Source organism: Diceros bicornis, chromosome 18 (genome assembly GCF_020826845.1).
Source record: "Diceros bicornis minor isolate mBicDic1 chromosome 18, mDicBic1.mat.cur, whole genome shotgun sequence".
Lineage (NCBI taxonomy): Eukaryota > Metazoa > Chordata > Mammalia > Perissodactyla > Rhinocerotidae > Diceros > Diceros bicornis.
The window spans coordinates 60441817-60459277 of record NC_080757.1 but is presented as its reverse complement, the minus strand read 5'-3'; the positions used below and the strand labels follow the sequence as shown (position 1 = coordinate 60459277).

At 57.4% G+C, this 17461-nt stretch overlaps 1 protein-coding gene across 5 annotated transcripts in view; it reads right to left on the bottom strand.

Annotated features, from left to right (window-relative positions):
• Positions 1-7869: 7869 nt before the first annotated feature.
• The window catches only part of RPTOR (regulatory associated protein of MTOR complex 1), a 403326-nt gene continuing 393734 nt past the window's right edge, over positions 7870-17461 (bottom strand). For 4 of the 5 annotated variants that reach the window (XM_058561824.1, XM_058561828.1, XM_058561825.1 and 1 more), the window contains 6 exons: positions 16323-16429; positions 14437-14564; positions 12380-12466; positions 11334-11450; positions 10745-10874; positions 7870-9942 (listed from right to left, as the gene is read on the bottom strand). In XM_058561824.1, coding sequence (XP_058417807.1) covers positions 9874-9942; positions 10745-10874; positions 11334-11450; positions 12380-12466; positions 14437-14564; positions 16323-16429 — 638 coding nt within the window. In that variant the 3' untranslated portion in view covers positions 7870-9873. The remainder of the gene's footprint in view (positions 9943-10744; positions 10875-11333; positions 11451-12379; positions 12467-14436; positions 14565-16322; positions 16430-17461) is intronic. The other variant, XM_058561827.1, reaches the window with a different exon arrangement.

Below are 17461 nucleotides of genomic sequence, written 5' to 3'. Positions count from 1 at the left end.
TGAAAAAATTGGCCACAGAGACCCTGTGAATAGCAGTGGAGCACTGTCTGATACAGCGCTGGAAGGTGAGAGGATGGCACAAAAAGACCAGGCAGGGTTCTGCTCTGCTGTCCACAGGGTCGCTAGGAGTTGGAATCCACTTGATGGCACTAAAAATAACAAATGACTAATGATGTCGAACATCTTTTATAATGTGCTTGTTGGCCATTTGTACAGCTTCTTTGGAGAAATGTCTAGTCAAGTCCTTTGTCCATTTTTTTAACTGGGCTGTTTGTCTTCTGGTTGTTGAGTTGTAAGAGTTCTTTATATGTTCTGGATATTAAACTCTTATCAAATACATGATTTGCAAATATTTTCTCCAGGCATTTTTTTCTGTAGGTTTTTTTCACATTATTTTTGTGTGTGTGTGTGAGGAAGACTGGCTCTGAGCTAACATCCATTGCCAATCCTCCTCTTTTTGCTTGAGGAAGATTAGCCCTGAGCTAACATCTGTGCCCATCTTTATTTTGTATGTGGGATGCTGCCACAGCATGGCTTGATAAGTGGTGTGTAGGTCCGCACCCGGGATCCAAACCTACAAACCCTGGGCTGCCAAAGCGGAACACGCGAACTTAACTGCTACGCCTCCGGGCCAGTCCCTCACATTCTTGATAAGGTATTTTGATGCACAAAAGTTTTTCTTTTTTTTTTTGATTTTATTTATTTATTTTTACCCCAAAGCCCCAGTAGATAGTTGTATGTCATAGTTGCACATCCTTCTAGTTGCTGTATGTGGGATGCGGCCTCAGCATGGCCGGAGAAGTGGTGCGTCGGTGTGTGCCCGGGATCCGAACCCGGGCCACCAGCAGCGGAGCGCGCGCACTTAACCGCTAAGCCATGGGGCCGGCCCAGTTTTTCATTTTTATAAGTCCAATTTACCTATCTTTTCTTTTGTTGCATGTCCTTCTGGTGTCAAATCTAAGAATCCATTGCCAAACTTGAGGTCATGAAGATTTACCCCAATGCTTTTTTCCTAGGAGCTTTATAGTTTTAGCTCTCATATTTAGGCCATTGATCCGTTTTGAGATAGTTTTCATATATGGTGTGAGGTAAGGGTCCACCTTTTTTCTTTTGCATGTGGATGTCCGGCTGTCCCAGGCCATTTGTTAAAAGACTATTGTTTCCCCACTGAATGGTCTTGTCATCTTTGTTGAACATCGATTGCCATAGGTGTTTGGCTGTGCTGGGGGCTCTCTGCTCTATTCCATTAAATTCCTATAAATCTGTCCTTACGCCAGTACCACACTGTTTTGATTACTGTAGCTTTGTAGAAAGTTTTGAAACAGGGAAGTACAAATCCTTCAACTTTTTCTTTTTCAGTATTGTTCTGGCTATTTGGGGCCCCTTGCAATTCCATATGAATTTGGGGGTTGGTCTTTCCATTGGGATTTTGATGGGGATTCACTGAATCTGTAGATCACTTTGGGGAGTATTGCCATTTAACAATATTGTCTTCTAATCTGTGAATGCAGCTGTCTCGTTGTGTGTTTAGGTCTTCTTCAATGGCTTTCAGCAATGTTTCAGTGTACAAGTCTTTCATCCTCTTGGCTAAATTTGTTCCTAGGCATTTGATTCTTTTTGTTTTTTTTTTTTTTTTTGTGAGGAGATCAGCCCTGAGCTAACATCCGCCAATCCTCCTCTTTTTTCGCTGAGGAAGACGGCCCTGGGCTAACATCTGTGCCCATCTTCCTCCACTTTATATGGGACGCTGCCACAGCATGGCTTACCAAGCAGTGCGTCGGTGCGCGCCCGGGATCCGAACCAGCGAAGCCCGGGCCGCCGCAGCGGAGCGCGCGCACTTAACCGCTTGCGCCACCGGGCCGGCCCCGGCATTTGATTCTTTTTTTTTTTTTTTTTTTTTTTTTTTGTGAGGAGATCAGCCCTGAGCTAACATCCGCCAATTCTCCTCTTTTTTTGCTGAGGAAGACGGCCCTGGGCTAACATCTGTGCCTATCTTCCTCCACTTTATATGGGACGCCACCACAGCATGGCTTACCAAGCAGTGCGTCGGTGCGCGCCCGGGATCCGAACCAGCGAACCCCGGGCCGCTGCAGCGGAGCGCGCGCACTTAACCGCTTGCGCCACCGGGCCGGCCCCGGCATTTGATTCTTTTTGATGCTATTATAAATGGAATTGGCTTCTTAATTTCCTTTTCAGATTGTTCATTGCTGGTATGTCATTTTTTTTACCCCCAGTCCAAAGAGTGCTGGTAAATAGCAAAAAAGAAAGAAAATTCCACATGGACCCCACTTTGTCTTTGTTGTGGTTGTTGCTGCCTCTACCCCTTCCCTGCGGGGCTGGGGTCACTCATGTCACAGGCCGCAGGGGTGGGTATTGGGCATGGGGCTGGGACTCTCATGGTTTGGGCCCTCCAGCTGGGGGAAGCCAGGCTCACTGTGCAGGATGGGGGTGGGCTGTCCTAGCCCCAGGCCCTTCCTCCTGCGGCACAGGGCCACAGCTTGGCGGGTGACAGGCTCTGGGCCTGCCCCTACCCGCCTCCTCCTCTTCCCTGCCATGGGAAGGCCTCTCTAGGAGCCCCTCAGTCTTGCCTCCCACGCGGAGGGGACACCACCGGACAGGCTGGCGGGCCAGGACCTGTGCCCACCTGGGTCAGTGCTCCACCCTCGGGGGGTCTTGCCTCATCTCAGCGCTGCTCTCTTGCAATCCTCCTCCTATACACAGTGGGCAGTGCCTGGGTCGGTGAATCGGATGCCTCAGCTGGATTCCAGACTCTTCGCCACTTGTCCCAACTGCACACTTGCAGGCCTGTGTGGACCTGGTGCTGCCACTTCCTGAGGCTGACCAGCTGGCCAGTCCTCCCTGGAGGCCTGCCCACCTCCTGCATCTCACCACCTGCTGGGGGATGGCAAGAAGAATCGTCAAGGGAAGGCCTAGGAGAAATTCCTGCAAAGCCACCGAGATGTCCCTCTGCCCCCCGAGCCCCATTCCCTGCCCTGTGGATGTGGCCGCATCAGGATGTGGGGGCCCCGGGGGCTCTCCTGGCTGTGACTGGGTGGCATCCACCCCCCAGTGCTGCCGAGCCCCAGGTGACACCAGCCCCTGGCCCAGGTGATAGAGATGGCCCCAGAGGGCCAGCTGTGGCCTTAAGGGGCCCTGCCAGCAGGAGGACAGACCCTCTGGCCCCGGAGAGCCAACTTGGAACTTGCTGGTTGGGCCTCAGGGGCGTTTGGAGGAGGCTGCAGCCATGATGCCCCCAGGGAATAAAGAACAGGTCCCCCTCCCTGGGGGGAGCTGAAGCCACCTCGTCCTTCCACCCTCTGGGTGGGGACTGCCTGGAGCCCGGGAGAGCTGGGCCGCACCTGCGCCCTCTTCCCACCCCAGGGAGGAGCTGAGTTTGGACCACGACGGGGGGCTGGCGGGAGTGTGGACACCTTCATGGGAGGAGGAAACTCTCCTCCTTTGTGAAGAGGTGGCACCTGCTGGGTTCTGGAAGTTTCTACTGGACCAGAGGGGACGCTGCCCCTACGTGCCAGGCTTGTTGTGATGCGACCAAGCAGAGCCTGCTTCCTTCCAGAGATGGGTGGCTGTGCCACACCCTGGCTCCTGTGATGGCTTCGTGTCAGTCCTTGGTGCCTGGGGACTGGCGGGTGGGGGTCCAGGGGTGGCCCTTTGCCAGGACGTGCAGGCTGGCCTGGGAGGTGGTGGGGAGCACAGGGCGCGCCCTCAGTCCTGTCTCGGGGACATGAAGCCCACCCCTCATGAGTGGGTGAAGTCCTATCCCCACCAGGTGGAGGCAAAGAAACCTTCACCCCAACAAACAGGTCCAGGGGCTGTTATCGATTGCCGAGGGTTTTTTCTCTTCTAGCTGATGCTGTTGAGGAGAAATTGACAGAATGCCACAAGCATCATCTGGAAACCAATTAGCTCAGGAGCTGACAACAGACAGTAATTTAAATCTCTCTACGGCCCCATCCTGACCCACGAAGCTGGGCCGCCCACTAGGGCTCTTCGCCGGGCCTTGGTGTCCCACCCTCTCCAGGAGAAGGCAGCTGATGGCTCCAATTCCTGGCAAAGCTCTGGCGTCAAGCCCGCAGGCCATTCCCCGGGAAGGAATGACTGTGATTTAAAAGGCTGAGAAGAAATGGGTCCGCTGGGGCTGTCCCCGCTCACGCCTGCTTCCGTGACTCTCGGGGGCTTTCCCCAGAGCCCTGGTCCTCCACGCATGCAGTGCCGGTGTTCCCCTCTGGCCCCACTGTCCGCCCAGCACGCGGGCCCTCCAGATGGGGGCACTGAGGCAGGGGCGGGGGTCAGGACCTCAACATATGAGGGCCCATCACAGCGGCCACCCTCCCCCTTCGTCTCTCCTCCCCCTTGTCTGTCCTCTTGGTCTTACCCCATCCTCACCTGCCCGAATCTGTAAGGCATGGGCCACTTTTCGGGCCATGTGGGCCCCTGACCAGCCTATAACTGACCGTGAGAAGCAGAACGACCTTGAGAGGCCAAACCCTCTGACCCCCTCCAGAGGGCTACCTGCTGAAATCCCAGGAGGGAGATGGTGGACAGATATACGTGTGATGGCTGCCCCCAGCCCTTGTCTGAAATGAATCCCAAAACACATGTGTGCTCCACGTCCCTCAGGTGAACACGTGTCTTTGCTATTTCCATAGCTTCTTGAGTGCTGAAGTGTGTCGTGGGCACTGGGCTGAGGACGGGATGCTTCTCACATGGTCCTGTGCCGAAAACTACTGGCCCAGGAGAGACCTTCAAGGCACAGCTGCCCCATGTGGTGGTGCCAGGTGACCCACCAAGCAGAGCCTCGCTGAGCAGGACGATCCCACGAGGTGCCATCCCCGCCCGAGGAGGCTCTCATCCCTTCTCTCCTCGGCTGGACAGCCGTCCCTGCACACTTGTCCCCACATGGTTGTCCCTGCACACTTGTCCCCACGTGGTTGTCCCTGCACACTTGTCCCCACGTGGTTGTCCCTGCACACTTGTCCCCACGTGGTCCTCCCTTGCCTGTGGGCCAACATGGCCATGCGGTGCAGCTGGGCTGTCCCTTCTGGCCCCTTCGCCGTGGCAACGTGGGGTAGTGAGTGGCGGGTGTGGGGCTGGGCCTGGGAGAGCAAGTGGGCCAGGCTCGGCCCTGGGGGCCAGCTCCTGCCACACGTCCATCTTTCATTTTTATGAGCACTTGATTTGTGCTCCAGTCCCGGTGACAGAGAAGCTGATGCTAATAGGAAAAATATTACTCTATCCACTAAAGCATGCTGGGCACAGCCGCGTAAATGCTGGGCATCCTTCTTGTTTAAAACAAATCATAATTTAATTCAGGAGTTCCAGCTGCTTAGACCCTGGGTTTCCATGGCAACGGCTCCCTTCCCCCTTGGAGCAGGCTGGAAGCGGGAGCAGGCACTGGGCTGGGGAACCTGCCCACTGACCCACAGCCCGGCCTCACGTGCAGCCACTCCTGGGAACTCTGGGGGCCTCCTGGAGACGCGGGGGGCAGCTGGCCACTCCACAGAGGGCTCTGGAGGGCAGGGGCCATGCCCCAATGCCCCTCCTCGTCTTCTCCCTACACTGAGAGCAGGGACAGACATTTTCCTTCCCATCCCAGTATCCACCCACCTCTTCTTGGCTGAAGACCCCCCCGGGCATTTGGGGGCTCTGCTTGGTGGGGGTGGGAGTCTTTGCCCTGTGTCTTATTGACAGAGGGCATGGTGAGCAGAACAAAGCCCCCCAAAGATGTCCATGTCCTGATCCTGGCAGCTGTGATGAGCCAGGTCACGTGGCAAAGGGGACTGAAGTTTCAGATCAGCCGACTTTGATGTGGGGAGACTGTCCTGGATTCTCCAGGGGGCGCAGTGTCATCACGGGTCCTCGGAAGTGGAAGAGGGTGCAGAGTCAGCGTCAGAGTGACGTGATGTGAGGAAGACTCCATGTGCCACTGCTGCCTTTGAGGGCGGAGGGAGGGGCCACGAGCCAAGGATGTGGGGGATTCTAGAAGCCAGATCCCCAGAAGGAACTTTCCCAACGCCTTGGTTTTGGCCCAGTGAGGTGCATGGACCCTCCAGAACTGGAGACAGGACGTGTTGTCTGGCCCACACGTGGGTGGTCACGTGCGGCAGCTGCCACAGGAAGCCACACAGGGGCTGCATTAATCGGGGGCCCAGGGCCAGGAGCCACGTCCTGCCCACGTCCTGGCCCCTTTCTTGCCCACGTGCTCCGCACCCCCAAGCCCCTCGCCACGGCCCACTGGCCTCTCTCTGGCCCCACATGCCCGGCCGTGGGCTGCTGCCCCTCATTCCTCGGTCAGGATGGCTGCTGTCCACCCTGAGGGCACCGCCCAGAGCCTCCCAAGTCCTTTCCTGCCCTAGCTGGCGCCTGGGCCCCTGCGCAGCCATGGGGGTGCTTGCATCTCTTCTGGACAAGGAACCAGAGCCACATAAAGCGCCCCTAGAACCCCTCACCTCAGCAGCACCGACCAGAGCTCAGCGCGTGGCGATCTCTCCAGGAGGCCGACAGCCCTTCATGGGGAGGGCTGCAGTGGCGGTGACGGGTGACCTCGCACCCCAGGGTCATGTGGCCCCCTCCTCCATGGTGGCTGCAGCAGGGCTGGCTCAGCCAGCCTCAGGGGGATGTGCGTGCATGGACACCTCCCTTCACCGCACGCCAGCGCATGCAAGTTCCTTTTGGGGCGCTTGCACCACCAGTCCCTGGGGCACTGCCTGCCTGTCCTGAGGGCGTGCCACTCCCTTCCCGCCCAGCCCCCACCACGCTTGGCCAAGTGAAGGTCTTTGCGTGGAACCTTGGGGTCAGGATGCCTGAGCTGGGACCCCAGTTCCTGCCACCACCCAATGCATGTGGCTTTGGGCGAGTTACTTTACACCTGGGCCCCCATTTCCTGTCCTGGGGGGGGTGACAGGAGACTGTCCCTAAGCCATCTCCAGGCAGCCACACCCCTGCGGTGTGAGACAGACTGAAAAGAGCTGGCCCTTCAGCTCCCCCCACCCTGAAGGCCTGTTGACTGTCTTCAGGAACATCCCCTCCCCCACCCCCAAGCTCGGGAAGGCCTCGAGGGATCTCGGGCCCGCAGGGCTGTGTGGAATCCCTGAAGAAACAGGAGCTTTTCAGAAATGGCAAGAGGGACCTTGCAGGCATGAGGGGTAAAGGGTCCTGATGGGGGACGATCCTGGATCGCCAAGTAAGCCCATGTAATCTCGGGGTCAACAGTGCAGGACTTTTCCAGACTGGGGTCAGAGAGACGTGAGCACTGGCTTTCAAGATGGAGTTGGGGTCCCTGAGCCGCGGGAAGGGGATGGCCTCCAGAAGCTGGAGAGGGCGGGAAACGGACCTTCCATCTCGAGCTTCCAGAACGGAAAGAATGCAGCCAGCCCTGGACACCTCGACTGTGGCCCAGCGAGGTGACAGATGTGTCACTCACAAGAAACAGGAAGTGGCAGCGGGGGTCCTTTTGGAGTCTGCCTGGGCTCACAGACATGGAGTCGGACAGCTCTTGCACCGTGCAGGTTTGATCCCAAATTTAGGGTCTTTTCTTGGACAAACTGTCCAAGACACAGGGCTAGGGGCAGTGCCCGAGGACGGAGGTGCCTTTCCTCTGTCAAGTGAGGCTGACCAGGAATGAGAGCCGCTGGCTGCAGGACACGCTGGCCACCCGGGCCTGGAGCCGCCAGCAGAGCCTGGAGAGCCCCCGAGCCGCAGGGCTGTGACAGCGCCCAGCGGGCCTGGCTGCTCCAAGGGGGACCTGGGCAACATCCCCTGGGGCCTCACGCATGCTGCCCGGCTGAAGGGAAGGTGGGTGGCCTCAGCGCAGAGCCACCACTGCCCACGTGGGAAGACAGGTGTTTTTTTAAAAGACAAAGCCGCCTGCCGCCATCTCTGCACTTGTTTATTTTTTATTAACAGTTTGTTGTCATCACTCTTACTTTCACATTACAATTCCACGTTTTGTCAAAGTCTTTTTCAATTCTAATTTTGGTAAAATAAATAGAGATAAATGAACCTTTAAGTCATGCTCTCGTGAGCCTCGGTTATTCCATGATTGAATTTTCGCATCAGACCTGTGAGGACACAGCCCCTAGGTGGCACACGGGAGCGGGCGGCACTGGGCGAGGCGGGAGGGCGTTGCTCCTCCTCTGGAGCCTTGCACTTGATGATGCGAGGTGATGGTTTTGTCTCAAAACAAACAGAACCACATGTCAGCTTAGAATCTGGAGTGGAATCACTCCGTGAGTCAGCTAGCAGTGGGTCATATGCTCTCTCAGTGTCTGTGGGTGGAGCTCAGCTTCCAGAAGGTTCCGGCGTCACTGCCTAGAGTGCCGTGTAGAGCTGACAGGTGGCTGTGTGGGAGGGTCGGAACTTTCTGTGGCCTTCCTGACCCCACACTGCTTGTTCACCCGGAACATGGTAAAAGCAATCACAGAGCCAGCGGTGGGAATTTCATCCCAGAACCTTCTCCTAGTGGGAGCATACCTGTCCTACAGGCAGCAGAAGGGCTGCTTCCTTCATCTTGCCCCTTCTAGCCCTGTCCTGCCCCACCCAGCCCCAGCACAGATTCCGGCCCAGCCCACCCAGGCTGTGCTGTTCCTCTCGCTGCTCGGAAGATGCAGCATGAGGGGACCTCAACTTCCGGCACAGCTCTTACATTCCCACCATTAGTGGCCTCTTATTGGCAGAATTAGTTAAGCCAGCTCACTCTTCTATCTCTGAATAATCCTGATTCCCAAGGAAAATGGAAAAAATGCTTTTCAAAATATCATCATTGTGGTTGTGTTCTGTTTTCTAAGCACTTTGTCTGCAATTGCTCAGCACATTTGCTGTGGTCCTTCCTGGGGCTAAACTGTCCCCATGGCGCACCTGCCGTGCACGTGCACACGCACAGACAGGCACAGATGCCCTGACCTGTGCTAAAGCAATCACAGAGGAACTCTTCTGCATTATTCGCTGCGAGGTGCAACTTTAGTTGCACCCGTGTTTGGGTACAAGGGGCTGGAGGTGGGCCACTGTTTACCCACAGATACTCTCAGGCTCCCATGGCCCCTCCACATGTTCATGTGTGTGATGCACATGTACTGCATGTGCAAGCACACACAGGGATGCTATGGGACCGCACATGCGTGTGCGCCTGCGTGCAGGCACAGGTGGGGAGATCACGGGGCCTGGGCGCTGTCACTGCACCTGCCCGGGGAAGAGCAGCACTTCGGAGAGAAACAAGCCCTGGGCCTGAGGCAGCGGCTGAATCGCTCAGGTCCTGCCTCGCTGTCCAAAGCCCAGGCCCCACCTGCTAACGGATCTGGGGTGAGAGGGGCCCAAACTCGAATCCGGAGTCACGCCTGTGCTGGGGAAGGTGGGCTGTGTGGGGAGGGTGAGCCCGTTTGGCCGTGCCGGCCCCGAGCAGGCGAGGACTGGTGGGTGGCGGAAGGGAGGATGTGCCCGGGAGGGGGCTGCACCTTCTTGTTGTCTCTCCGCACCCCACGCCGCCTGTCCACCAGGGTGGCTGCGCCTGGGGAAGCTGGCTTCTGTCCGGCAGCTTTTGTGGAGCTAATGCTTAGATCACTAGGAAGATAAAATGAGTGTGTTTCCCCCTTTAAAAATCTCAGAAGAAAAACAGCATGGGAAGGGTGCTGGGACGAACTGCGACTGTGTCCTCGGCCTGGATGCTGTGTCTCAGCAAAGAAGCGGCTGTCACACCACAGGACTCTACCAGGGCCCCCTTCCCTGGGCTCCTGAGCGTGACAGTGAAGACAGACAGACGGCCCTCCTTGAGCCCTCAGCAGCCAGGTCAGGACCCGTGTTCACAGGCAGCATGGAGGGTCCACTATGTACATCGTGGCCTGGCGGGGAGCGGGGCGCCCACTATCTGACACGCTTCTCCACCGAGTACACGGAGATGTAGTAGTCGTTGCTCCCCACGGCCAGGTGAGGCTGCGAGAGGAGAGAGCAGATGGAGTGAGCGGGGGCGAGCAGCCAGCTGCCCGGGGGAGGGGGAGAGTGAGGAGGGCGAGGGGGCCCCGGCCGCACAGGATTTTCTTATCCCTCGACCCCACCCGAGAGGCAGGCACGGGAGAGAAATGACGGGACCATTAGCTGCTGGCTTTCAGCAGAGATGCATTCTCCCCACTCCATCACAGGGAATTTGCACACTACCCACAGTTCCCTGCATTTTTCTTTTCAGGATTGCCCCACAGGGACAGTTCTGGGAATCTAATGTGCGTTTCGGAAGAGAGCCGCACGCCAGGCTCCTGTGGAGCCCCACGCTGCACGGAGGCAGATTGGCAGGATCCTCATTTAAAATACAACAGCCCACAGCCACAAGGACCGACTATATCTAAGAACAGGCACTGTATCACACAGATCTGGGCCGCTCCTCCCCCAGGGAGCACGGGGCAGGGGGAGGGGTGTTCCCCAGCAGACTTTCCTGGGAAGGTTTCTCCAGGGGTGGCATTAGTGCAGGGGCTGAAGGTGATGGAAAGGGCGCGGCTATCACACGTCTGTCTGCGCAGCCCGCTCTCCCGAGTGACAGGGAATTCGTGCTGCTTCTGGAGTGGAGTGCATGCAGTGTGGGGCCCATGATCCCTGGAGGCCCTGGGGCCCTGAGAAGATCGCGTTTCATGATGTTCCTGGACACGGGGTGGGCCTGGCTGCAGCACCACCGCTCCCTGCTGCCAGCCCCCCACGGCCCCCACGTCTCCCCACGTTTCCCCAGCCCTGGCGTGCGGGCACAGACCCAGTGTGGGTGGAAGGCCAAGCAGCTGATGGCTCCGACCCGCTGGCCCATGAAGCCGTCGTAGTACTTGATGTTGTTGATCAATTCCCCATTCCCGTTGTAGATGGCGGTGAACTGGTTCATGGAGCCACTGCAGACAACAAGGTCTGGACGTTAGCCTCTTTCTCCTTTTGGGGTGGGAGAAGGATGGGCCCAGAGGCAAATGACTGCAGGACAGGGCTGGCTCAGCGCTGGTGGCGAGGCCTCTCCATCTGCCCGGGTCAGGAAGGTGGGTGTGTCCACAGGGAGAGGTGGTCCGTCTCCAGTCACCTCACATGAGGACTCAGGCCGTGGGACTCCATCCCAGAGACGGGGCTGACCCCTGGCCCCATCAGCCAGTCTCAAGGGCCAGGAGGCCAGGCCAGCGACGAGCAGCAAGGGGGCCCCACAATTATGTTGCTCTACCCCACTCTCCTTCACAGGCATAGGAGGAACAGCATCTGCTGTTTACCCGGAGGCCCGGGGCTGACTTTGGGGCCCTCTGACCTGGTAGGGGCAGGAAGGGCCTCTCATTTCCTCTTTGAGGGCAGAGAAGAGGGTGGGTACCCACCATGCGATCAGGTTTGCCTGGGGGTGGATGTCAAGGGCCGTGAGCCCCTTCACGATCTGAAGGACATTCACAGACTCCGGCATCCGCGGATCGAAGAAGCGCACATCTCCATTGACGCTGCCAAGAGAGGGTCACAGTGATGCTTGACCAGGTCACACCAGCCCCCTAGGACTGGCTGCATGGAGTCAGGGGCCTGGTTGCACACACGCTAGCGCCTGAACCCTCAGAGTGCCCAGTGAGGCCCGCTAGGTGGCTCATGAGGCGGTCCCACCGACCCCGGCAGTCAGGACTCCTCCCCAGAGCCAGACAAGGCCCTGCCACAAAGGCATGAAGCCTGGGGTGAGAGAAGCAGTGAGAAGCAAAATGCGGGAGGAGGACGTGAATTATCTGTTTCATTTCCAGTCCCAGAGATTAGATTTCGTGCAGCTGGGGGTGCAGGGAGGAGACGGGAGGGGAGGCCCGGGAGGCCGGCATGCCACTCCGGAGGCCACCTCTTTCCCGCCCTTGGCTTCTGGCGGGCCTCGTTCCAAGAGATAGCTCTGGGAGCTCTGTTTTTATATTACAAAGAAGGAAAAAAGCATCTCTTTGAAGAACTGGTGCTTGTGACAATAAATTACGTTTTGCTGTCCCTCTAACGGGCCAATAAATATTCGCTGCTCTCAGCACAGGATTTACCTGGCAGCAGGAATGGATTTATGGGCAGAGGACCCCACTGACAGAGACCCCCACAGCAGCAGGCCCGGCAGATGCCACCGGCCGTGCCCCCTGCACACTGGCTGTGCCCCTGCAGGGCACCTTGCCCACCCCTCTCCCCTCATACCCTGAAGCCACCATGTAGAGCGGGCAAAGCTCTCCACAGGAGGACCGGTGTGTCCCCTGCTCTCGCACTGGCCCTGACCTTTCTGGTCAGTCCCGGAGCAGAAGTTAATTACTGCCCCGAAATGCCATCATTTCCCAGCTGTTTAAATACCAAGGACGTATTTTAAATGGAGGAGAAAATAATGCTTTTACAGCAAAATGTCTCATAAATATCCTGTGCTCATTACCTCACGCTCATGATGTGGCCTTCGGGGTGCTTCTGGAGGTAGGCCTTCACCACCCAGGCCGTGTGCTCCCGGTACGTCATGACGCGGCTGCAGGGGAGGAAGGTGGACTCAGAGGCCTGGGGCAGGGTTGGGGGGGGGAAGGTGGTGGTGGTCTGGGATGTGGGGAGGGGCTGCCAGGCTCGGGGAACAACTGTGTGGTTTCACAGACGGGCTCCAAGGCATGCGGGCTGGGAGACAGGGTGTAAGAAGCCGTGGTGTGAGTTCACTTGGAGCAGAGGGGGACGGAGCATCTATTAAAGCCGTCTCGGGTTGGCCTGTGCCTGCGGGTCAGCTGCCTTCACCTGTGCGGTCACCATGAGTGACTGCACTGCCTGATGTCGGGACGCAGCGGGGAGCCCAGCAACATGCCCCCTCCTCTGGGCCGTCCTGGGATGCTGTCAGGGCCGCCCTGGGAGCACAACAGTGCCACACTGGAGCCCCCCAGAGACAGGCCACTGTGACCCTTGCAGGGCCCTGGTCACCTGCCAGCCCCTCCACCAGGACTTCACACGGAGCATCTCCCACCCTGTGGACTTGATGCTCAGGAATGAGAGCCCCAACTCTAAAGCTGTTGAAATAGAGGGACACAGGGACCTTCCTGGAGCCCTGATGCGGGGTCCTTGACCAGGAGCACAGAACTTCCGGGTGTGCCTGCCAGGCTGGCCCAGGCAGGGTCCACAGTGTGATGTCTGAGGAAGGTGTCGGAGGACACAACACACGCAACAAGCCACGAGTCGCAGCCCAGCGATGCGCGAGCGCCCCTATGTCACTGCCCTCAGGTGTCAGGAGGGCGAGCGGGCTCTGGGAGACCCCAGGCCCATCATCAGGGCAGCTCATGACGCTCGGCTCTTCTTGGGTTAATTTCAGAGTTTACTGCCTGCCCAGGGTAGCTTTTTGAAACAACAGTTTGATCGAGGTATAATTCACATACCATAAAACTCACCCTTTAACAGCATACAATTCAGTGGATTTCTGTATGTTCAACAGAGTCTGTGTCTATCACCACTACCTAGTTTTAGACTATTTTCATCACCCCAAAAAGAAACCCCGCTCCCCTACCCTGACGACAATGGCTGCTTTGGGTGGGTGGGTCTGTTTTCAGCGGGGGACCCTGCCACAGAGATCCTGCAGGGAACACACACACGAGCCAGGGGCGGTGTGCTGCAGAGGGGCAGGTGCCTGGGGCCCATCCCCACTTCAAGGCTCAGGTGCAAACTCTTCCCACACTTGGGAGCCGGGGCCCCCGCTGCCCGCCTGACTGTCGCACTTGTCCCAGCACTCGCTGCCTCTGCAGCCAGACCCCGCCTGACTGCTGACTGCTCACACAGGCGTGTGTTCTCTTCCCACGTGTGTTGACTGAGCTGCCTTGGCCTGCCTCCCAGGTGCAGCTCAGTTCTGTTCACCTGTCCCCCACCCCAGGAGGGCTCCCCTCAGCTCTCAGTGGCTGACACACATGCCCACTTGCTGCTCCCATGCCCTCCGCAGGCCAGGCCTGATTTTCCTGACAAGGTGGGTGTTTAATAAACACATTGTCCCAGGAGCCCAGGACTGCTGGTCCTGGGTTCTAAAGGTGCTCCATCATGTATCAGCTATGGGGCCTTGGGCGAGGGACTAAGGTCTGGACCTCAGCTCCTCACCTGCTCACACAGGTGACAGCACCTGCCCCCACCTGGCCCTCGGCCTAGGGCAGCCATGACAACACGTGTTGCTCAGCTGCACGGCAGCCTTCCCAGTGTTCAGGTGGGAAACTGAGCTCAGAGAGGGCGGTGCCTTTCCAGGACGCCCACCCTGCTGGCTTCCCACATTACAGTCCGTGGGTGTGTTCCAAATGGCCTGTCCACAGCTAAGGGGACGCCACACTCCTCCACGTGCCAGGGGAATGTGGCTTCTGTGGGGAGTGCCCAGCTCATTTTGGGGGCTCACTCCGTCTGGCCCAGCAACCTGGTGGCAACGCGACCACTGATGTCTGGAAGGTGCCTGTGCCCGGCAGAGGGGAGGGGAAGGTGCGGCCAAATTACCATTCGCTGAGCGCCATCCTTCTGTCGTAGACGCGGATGGAGCCGTCCCCAAGGCCGGCCACGATGAGGGAGCGGTGGGAGTCGCAAGACAGGCTTGTCACGCAGCTGTCAGCACCTGTGGGGATGTCCTAGGGCCGAACACAGAGATCCTGGTGAGGCCCCGCAGTGTGGAGCCCACCCCACAGCTGCCAGGATCCCTTTTATCTCCACCGTGGGTGTGTCCATCACCCCTGGTGTGCGACTGCTGCCTTTTCCTCCACCAGGGGAGCCATCAAAGGCCTGAGGAGCCCGAGGGACCAGCAGGGCCCAGGGAACTGCATCAGGTCCACATCCGCCTGAACAACAGCCTGGCTGCACCTGAGCCCCCAGCCCAGAGGGCAGGGCCTGAGAGCCGGGTCCCCAGGGCCGCAGCCGGCAAACACCTCTGGTAACAACCGGCTTTCGGGGCCAATTAAACTTTCCAACGTCTCCTTCTTTCCTAAAAAGAAAGACGAAGCACATTTCGGCAGGAGGAATCCTTGTTAGCTTCCTCTGAAAACTCCTAATTAGTTCAGGAAGGAGCTAGGAGGAGTTCTGCCTCCCATAAACCATCCCCTCGCCGCTCTCCCTGGCAGCTGTAAATGCTGGAGAAGGGCAGGAGGAGTGATGAACGTTTGCCAGGAAAGAGCAGGAGACAAAAAATGGGCCCCCAGAGGGGAGGAAGTGCTTCTCCAATCACAGGAGGTTCTATGGCTGTCGCCAAGCAAGGAGGAAACCAGCACGTGTGAAATGAAATCAGTTGGATCTGTTTACAAGGCGAAGGTGGCCTATGAACCAGCCTTTTCCTCTGCCCTAGGCAACCAGACTCCTGATGAGGGGCCTCTGCCCGCACCTCTGGGCAACACTGCCTGTCAGAGGCCTTGCAGGTGGCGGGGGCACGGGGACGAGACCCCAGTCGGTTAGCTGCTGGCAGTCACCAATGCCCAGGTAAGTGACTCGAGCATCACGGTGTTCCTGCTGTGCCAGCGAGGGCTGTACTGGCTGGCCAGCCAGCCAGCCGTATTTCTCAGAAAATGTGATGAAAGCTGACTGTACATCACAGGACGTGAGGACAGGGCAGAGTGGAGGTCACCTCCACCAGGGCTGCAGCCTCCCGGTCACAGAGTTAACGTGGAGGAAGTGCAGCTCTAACCATCGCGCCTGCAGATCTCACATCTGCTCCCTTGTTCCCCTCCTTCCTCGGTTAGATCTGGCAGCACGTGCTGTGCCTCCCTCTGGACCTTCGGTTCTTGTCTAACCAGAGGCCTGGAAGCTCTCCCTGGGACTCTGGGAGGAGGGACTCCTGGGCCCAAAGCCACAGCCAGCACCGCCTCCTAGAGTATCTGTGGTCTTGCCTCGCTGCTCCCAACAGAGTTGGCACTAGCTCGGCTCCAGCCTGCTGTCCCCTTGGCCCTCTGTCACTTTTCCAGGATGTCTTAGGAAAACCAATTTACTCCTTTTTCTTTTTATTAAAACTGAAAATAAAAGATGCTTTACGAAGCATACAGTTAAATAATTAAGCATTCTAATTTCACCCTACTGCTTTCTGATATTCACCAATTTGCACAGATAAAATAATATTTGAAAAAAATCAGGATTAGCACAAGCTTAATCACACTGCAGTGCAGGTCAAAGCGTCAGGATCACTGTGCACCCAGAGGGAAGCAGTTTCTCAAGGCTTTGGAGACAGGCCGCACTTCCCCCCGGCACCCTCCAGAGATAACTAATACTCAGTCACAAACTGCACTCGCTCAGTGACCCGCCTGTTCTGTGGAGGGGAAGGAGCTGGGGAGGACTGGAGCACGGGCGGGGTTTGCACTGGCCTGCCCCCTCCGCCCCCCCATGCCTGCATGGGATGGCGTGGTTACCTGCACCTTCATCTCCCGGTCCGTGTCCCAGATCCGGACGATCCGCACATCCCCTGAGCTCATGAGGAGGCCGGTCTCCTGCTCCCAGTCCACCACCATCCCGGCTCCTGGAGGGACACAGACGGATACCAGCGTCACACAGAAGCCTGTTCTGGGCAGCCACTCAGCCAGCCAGCGCCAAGGAGCACCACACCACCCAAACCCATTGGGTGGGTCCCAAACCCCAGGCAAGCTTGGGCTGGGGCTCCCAGTGCACCCCAAGTTCCGGTCGGGGCAACAACTGGGAGCCTTCCCTAGATCCCCGTTGTACCCAGGCATCTGCTAGAGGGACAGCATGATCCTAAGACCGAGGGCACAACTAGCAGGCCGGGCCACTTTAGAAAGGCGCCAGAAGCGTGGAGATGCGGTCCTCCTCTGGGCCACGTCAAAGCTCAAGGACGGCAGTTCCCAGGCGATGGGCAGGAGCTCTGCAGCTGCCACCTGGCAGGGGCGGGGGGCTGACCACAGATGCTGGCTGTGAACCAAACAATGGCTGCCCTTTCTCGCTGGGACTGGGTGGGGAAGCAAGAACCTCAGCATTCCTAAAGGTAGCACTGAAGTCTCACAGGGGGCACTCTATTTAAAATAAGACTTAATTTTAAAATGTTTAATTATAAATATTTAAACACACAGAGAAGAACACAGTTGACAGCCTTATACCCACGACCCAGATCTAACAGTTGCTGACCTTTTGTCAGTTTTGCTCTTTTTTGAAAAAGCAGTAAAATTTCAGACACAGTGACAGCCTCACTTGCCCCGTGTCCCCACAGGCCGAAGGCATCGTCCCAGGAGGCCTGCGTGCACCCCGACGGGTGCCTGCATCCACAAACTGGCATACACGGCTTCCACATTTCAAACACGTCACCAATTTCAAATGGGATATCTTTTCTAGCAACTTAGGTTTTTTCTTTCATGTTATGTTTTGAGGATTTATCTAACCCCATAGATACAGGTCTGGCTAATTCATTTAAACATGAGTAACATTTGCTGTGGCAAGAAGCCCGTCATTTTAGCTCCTCCTCGACTTTGTAAACCACACCACAACTGATGACGTTCTCACCTGTCCTTGTGTACAAGTGAGAGGGAGGCCCCCAGACAAG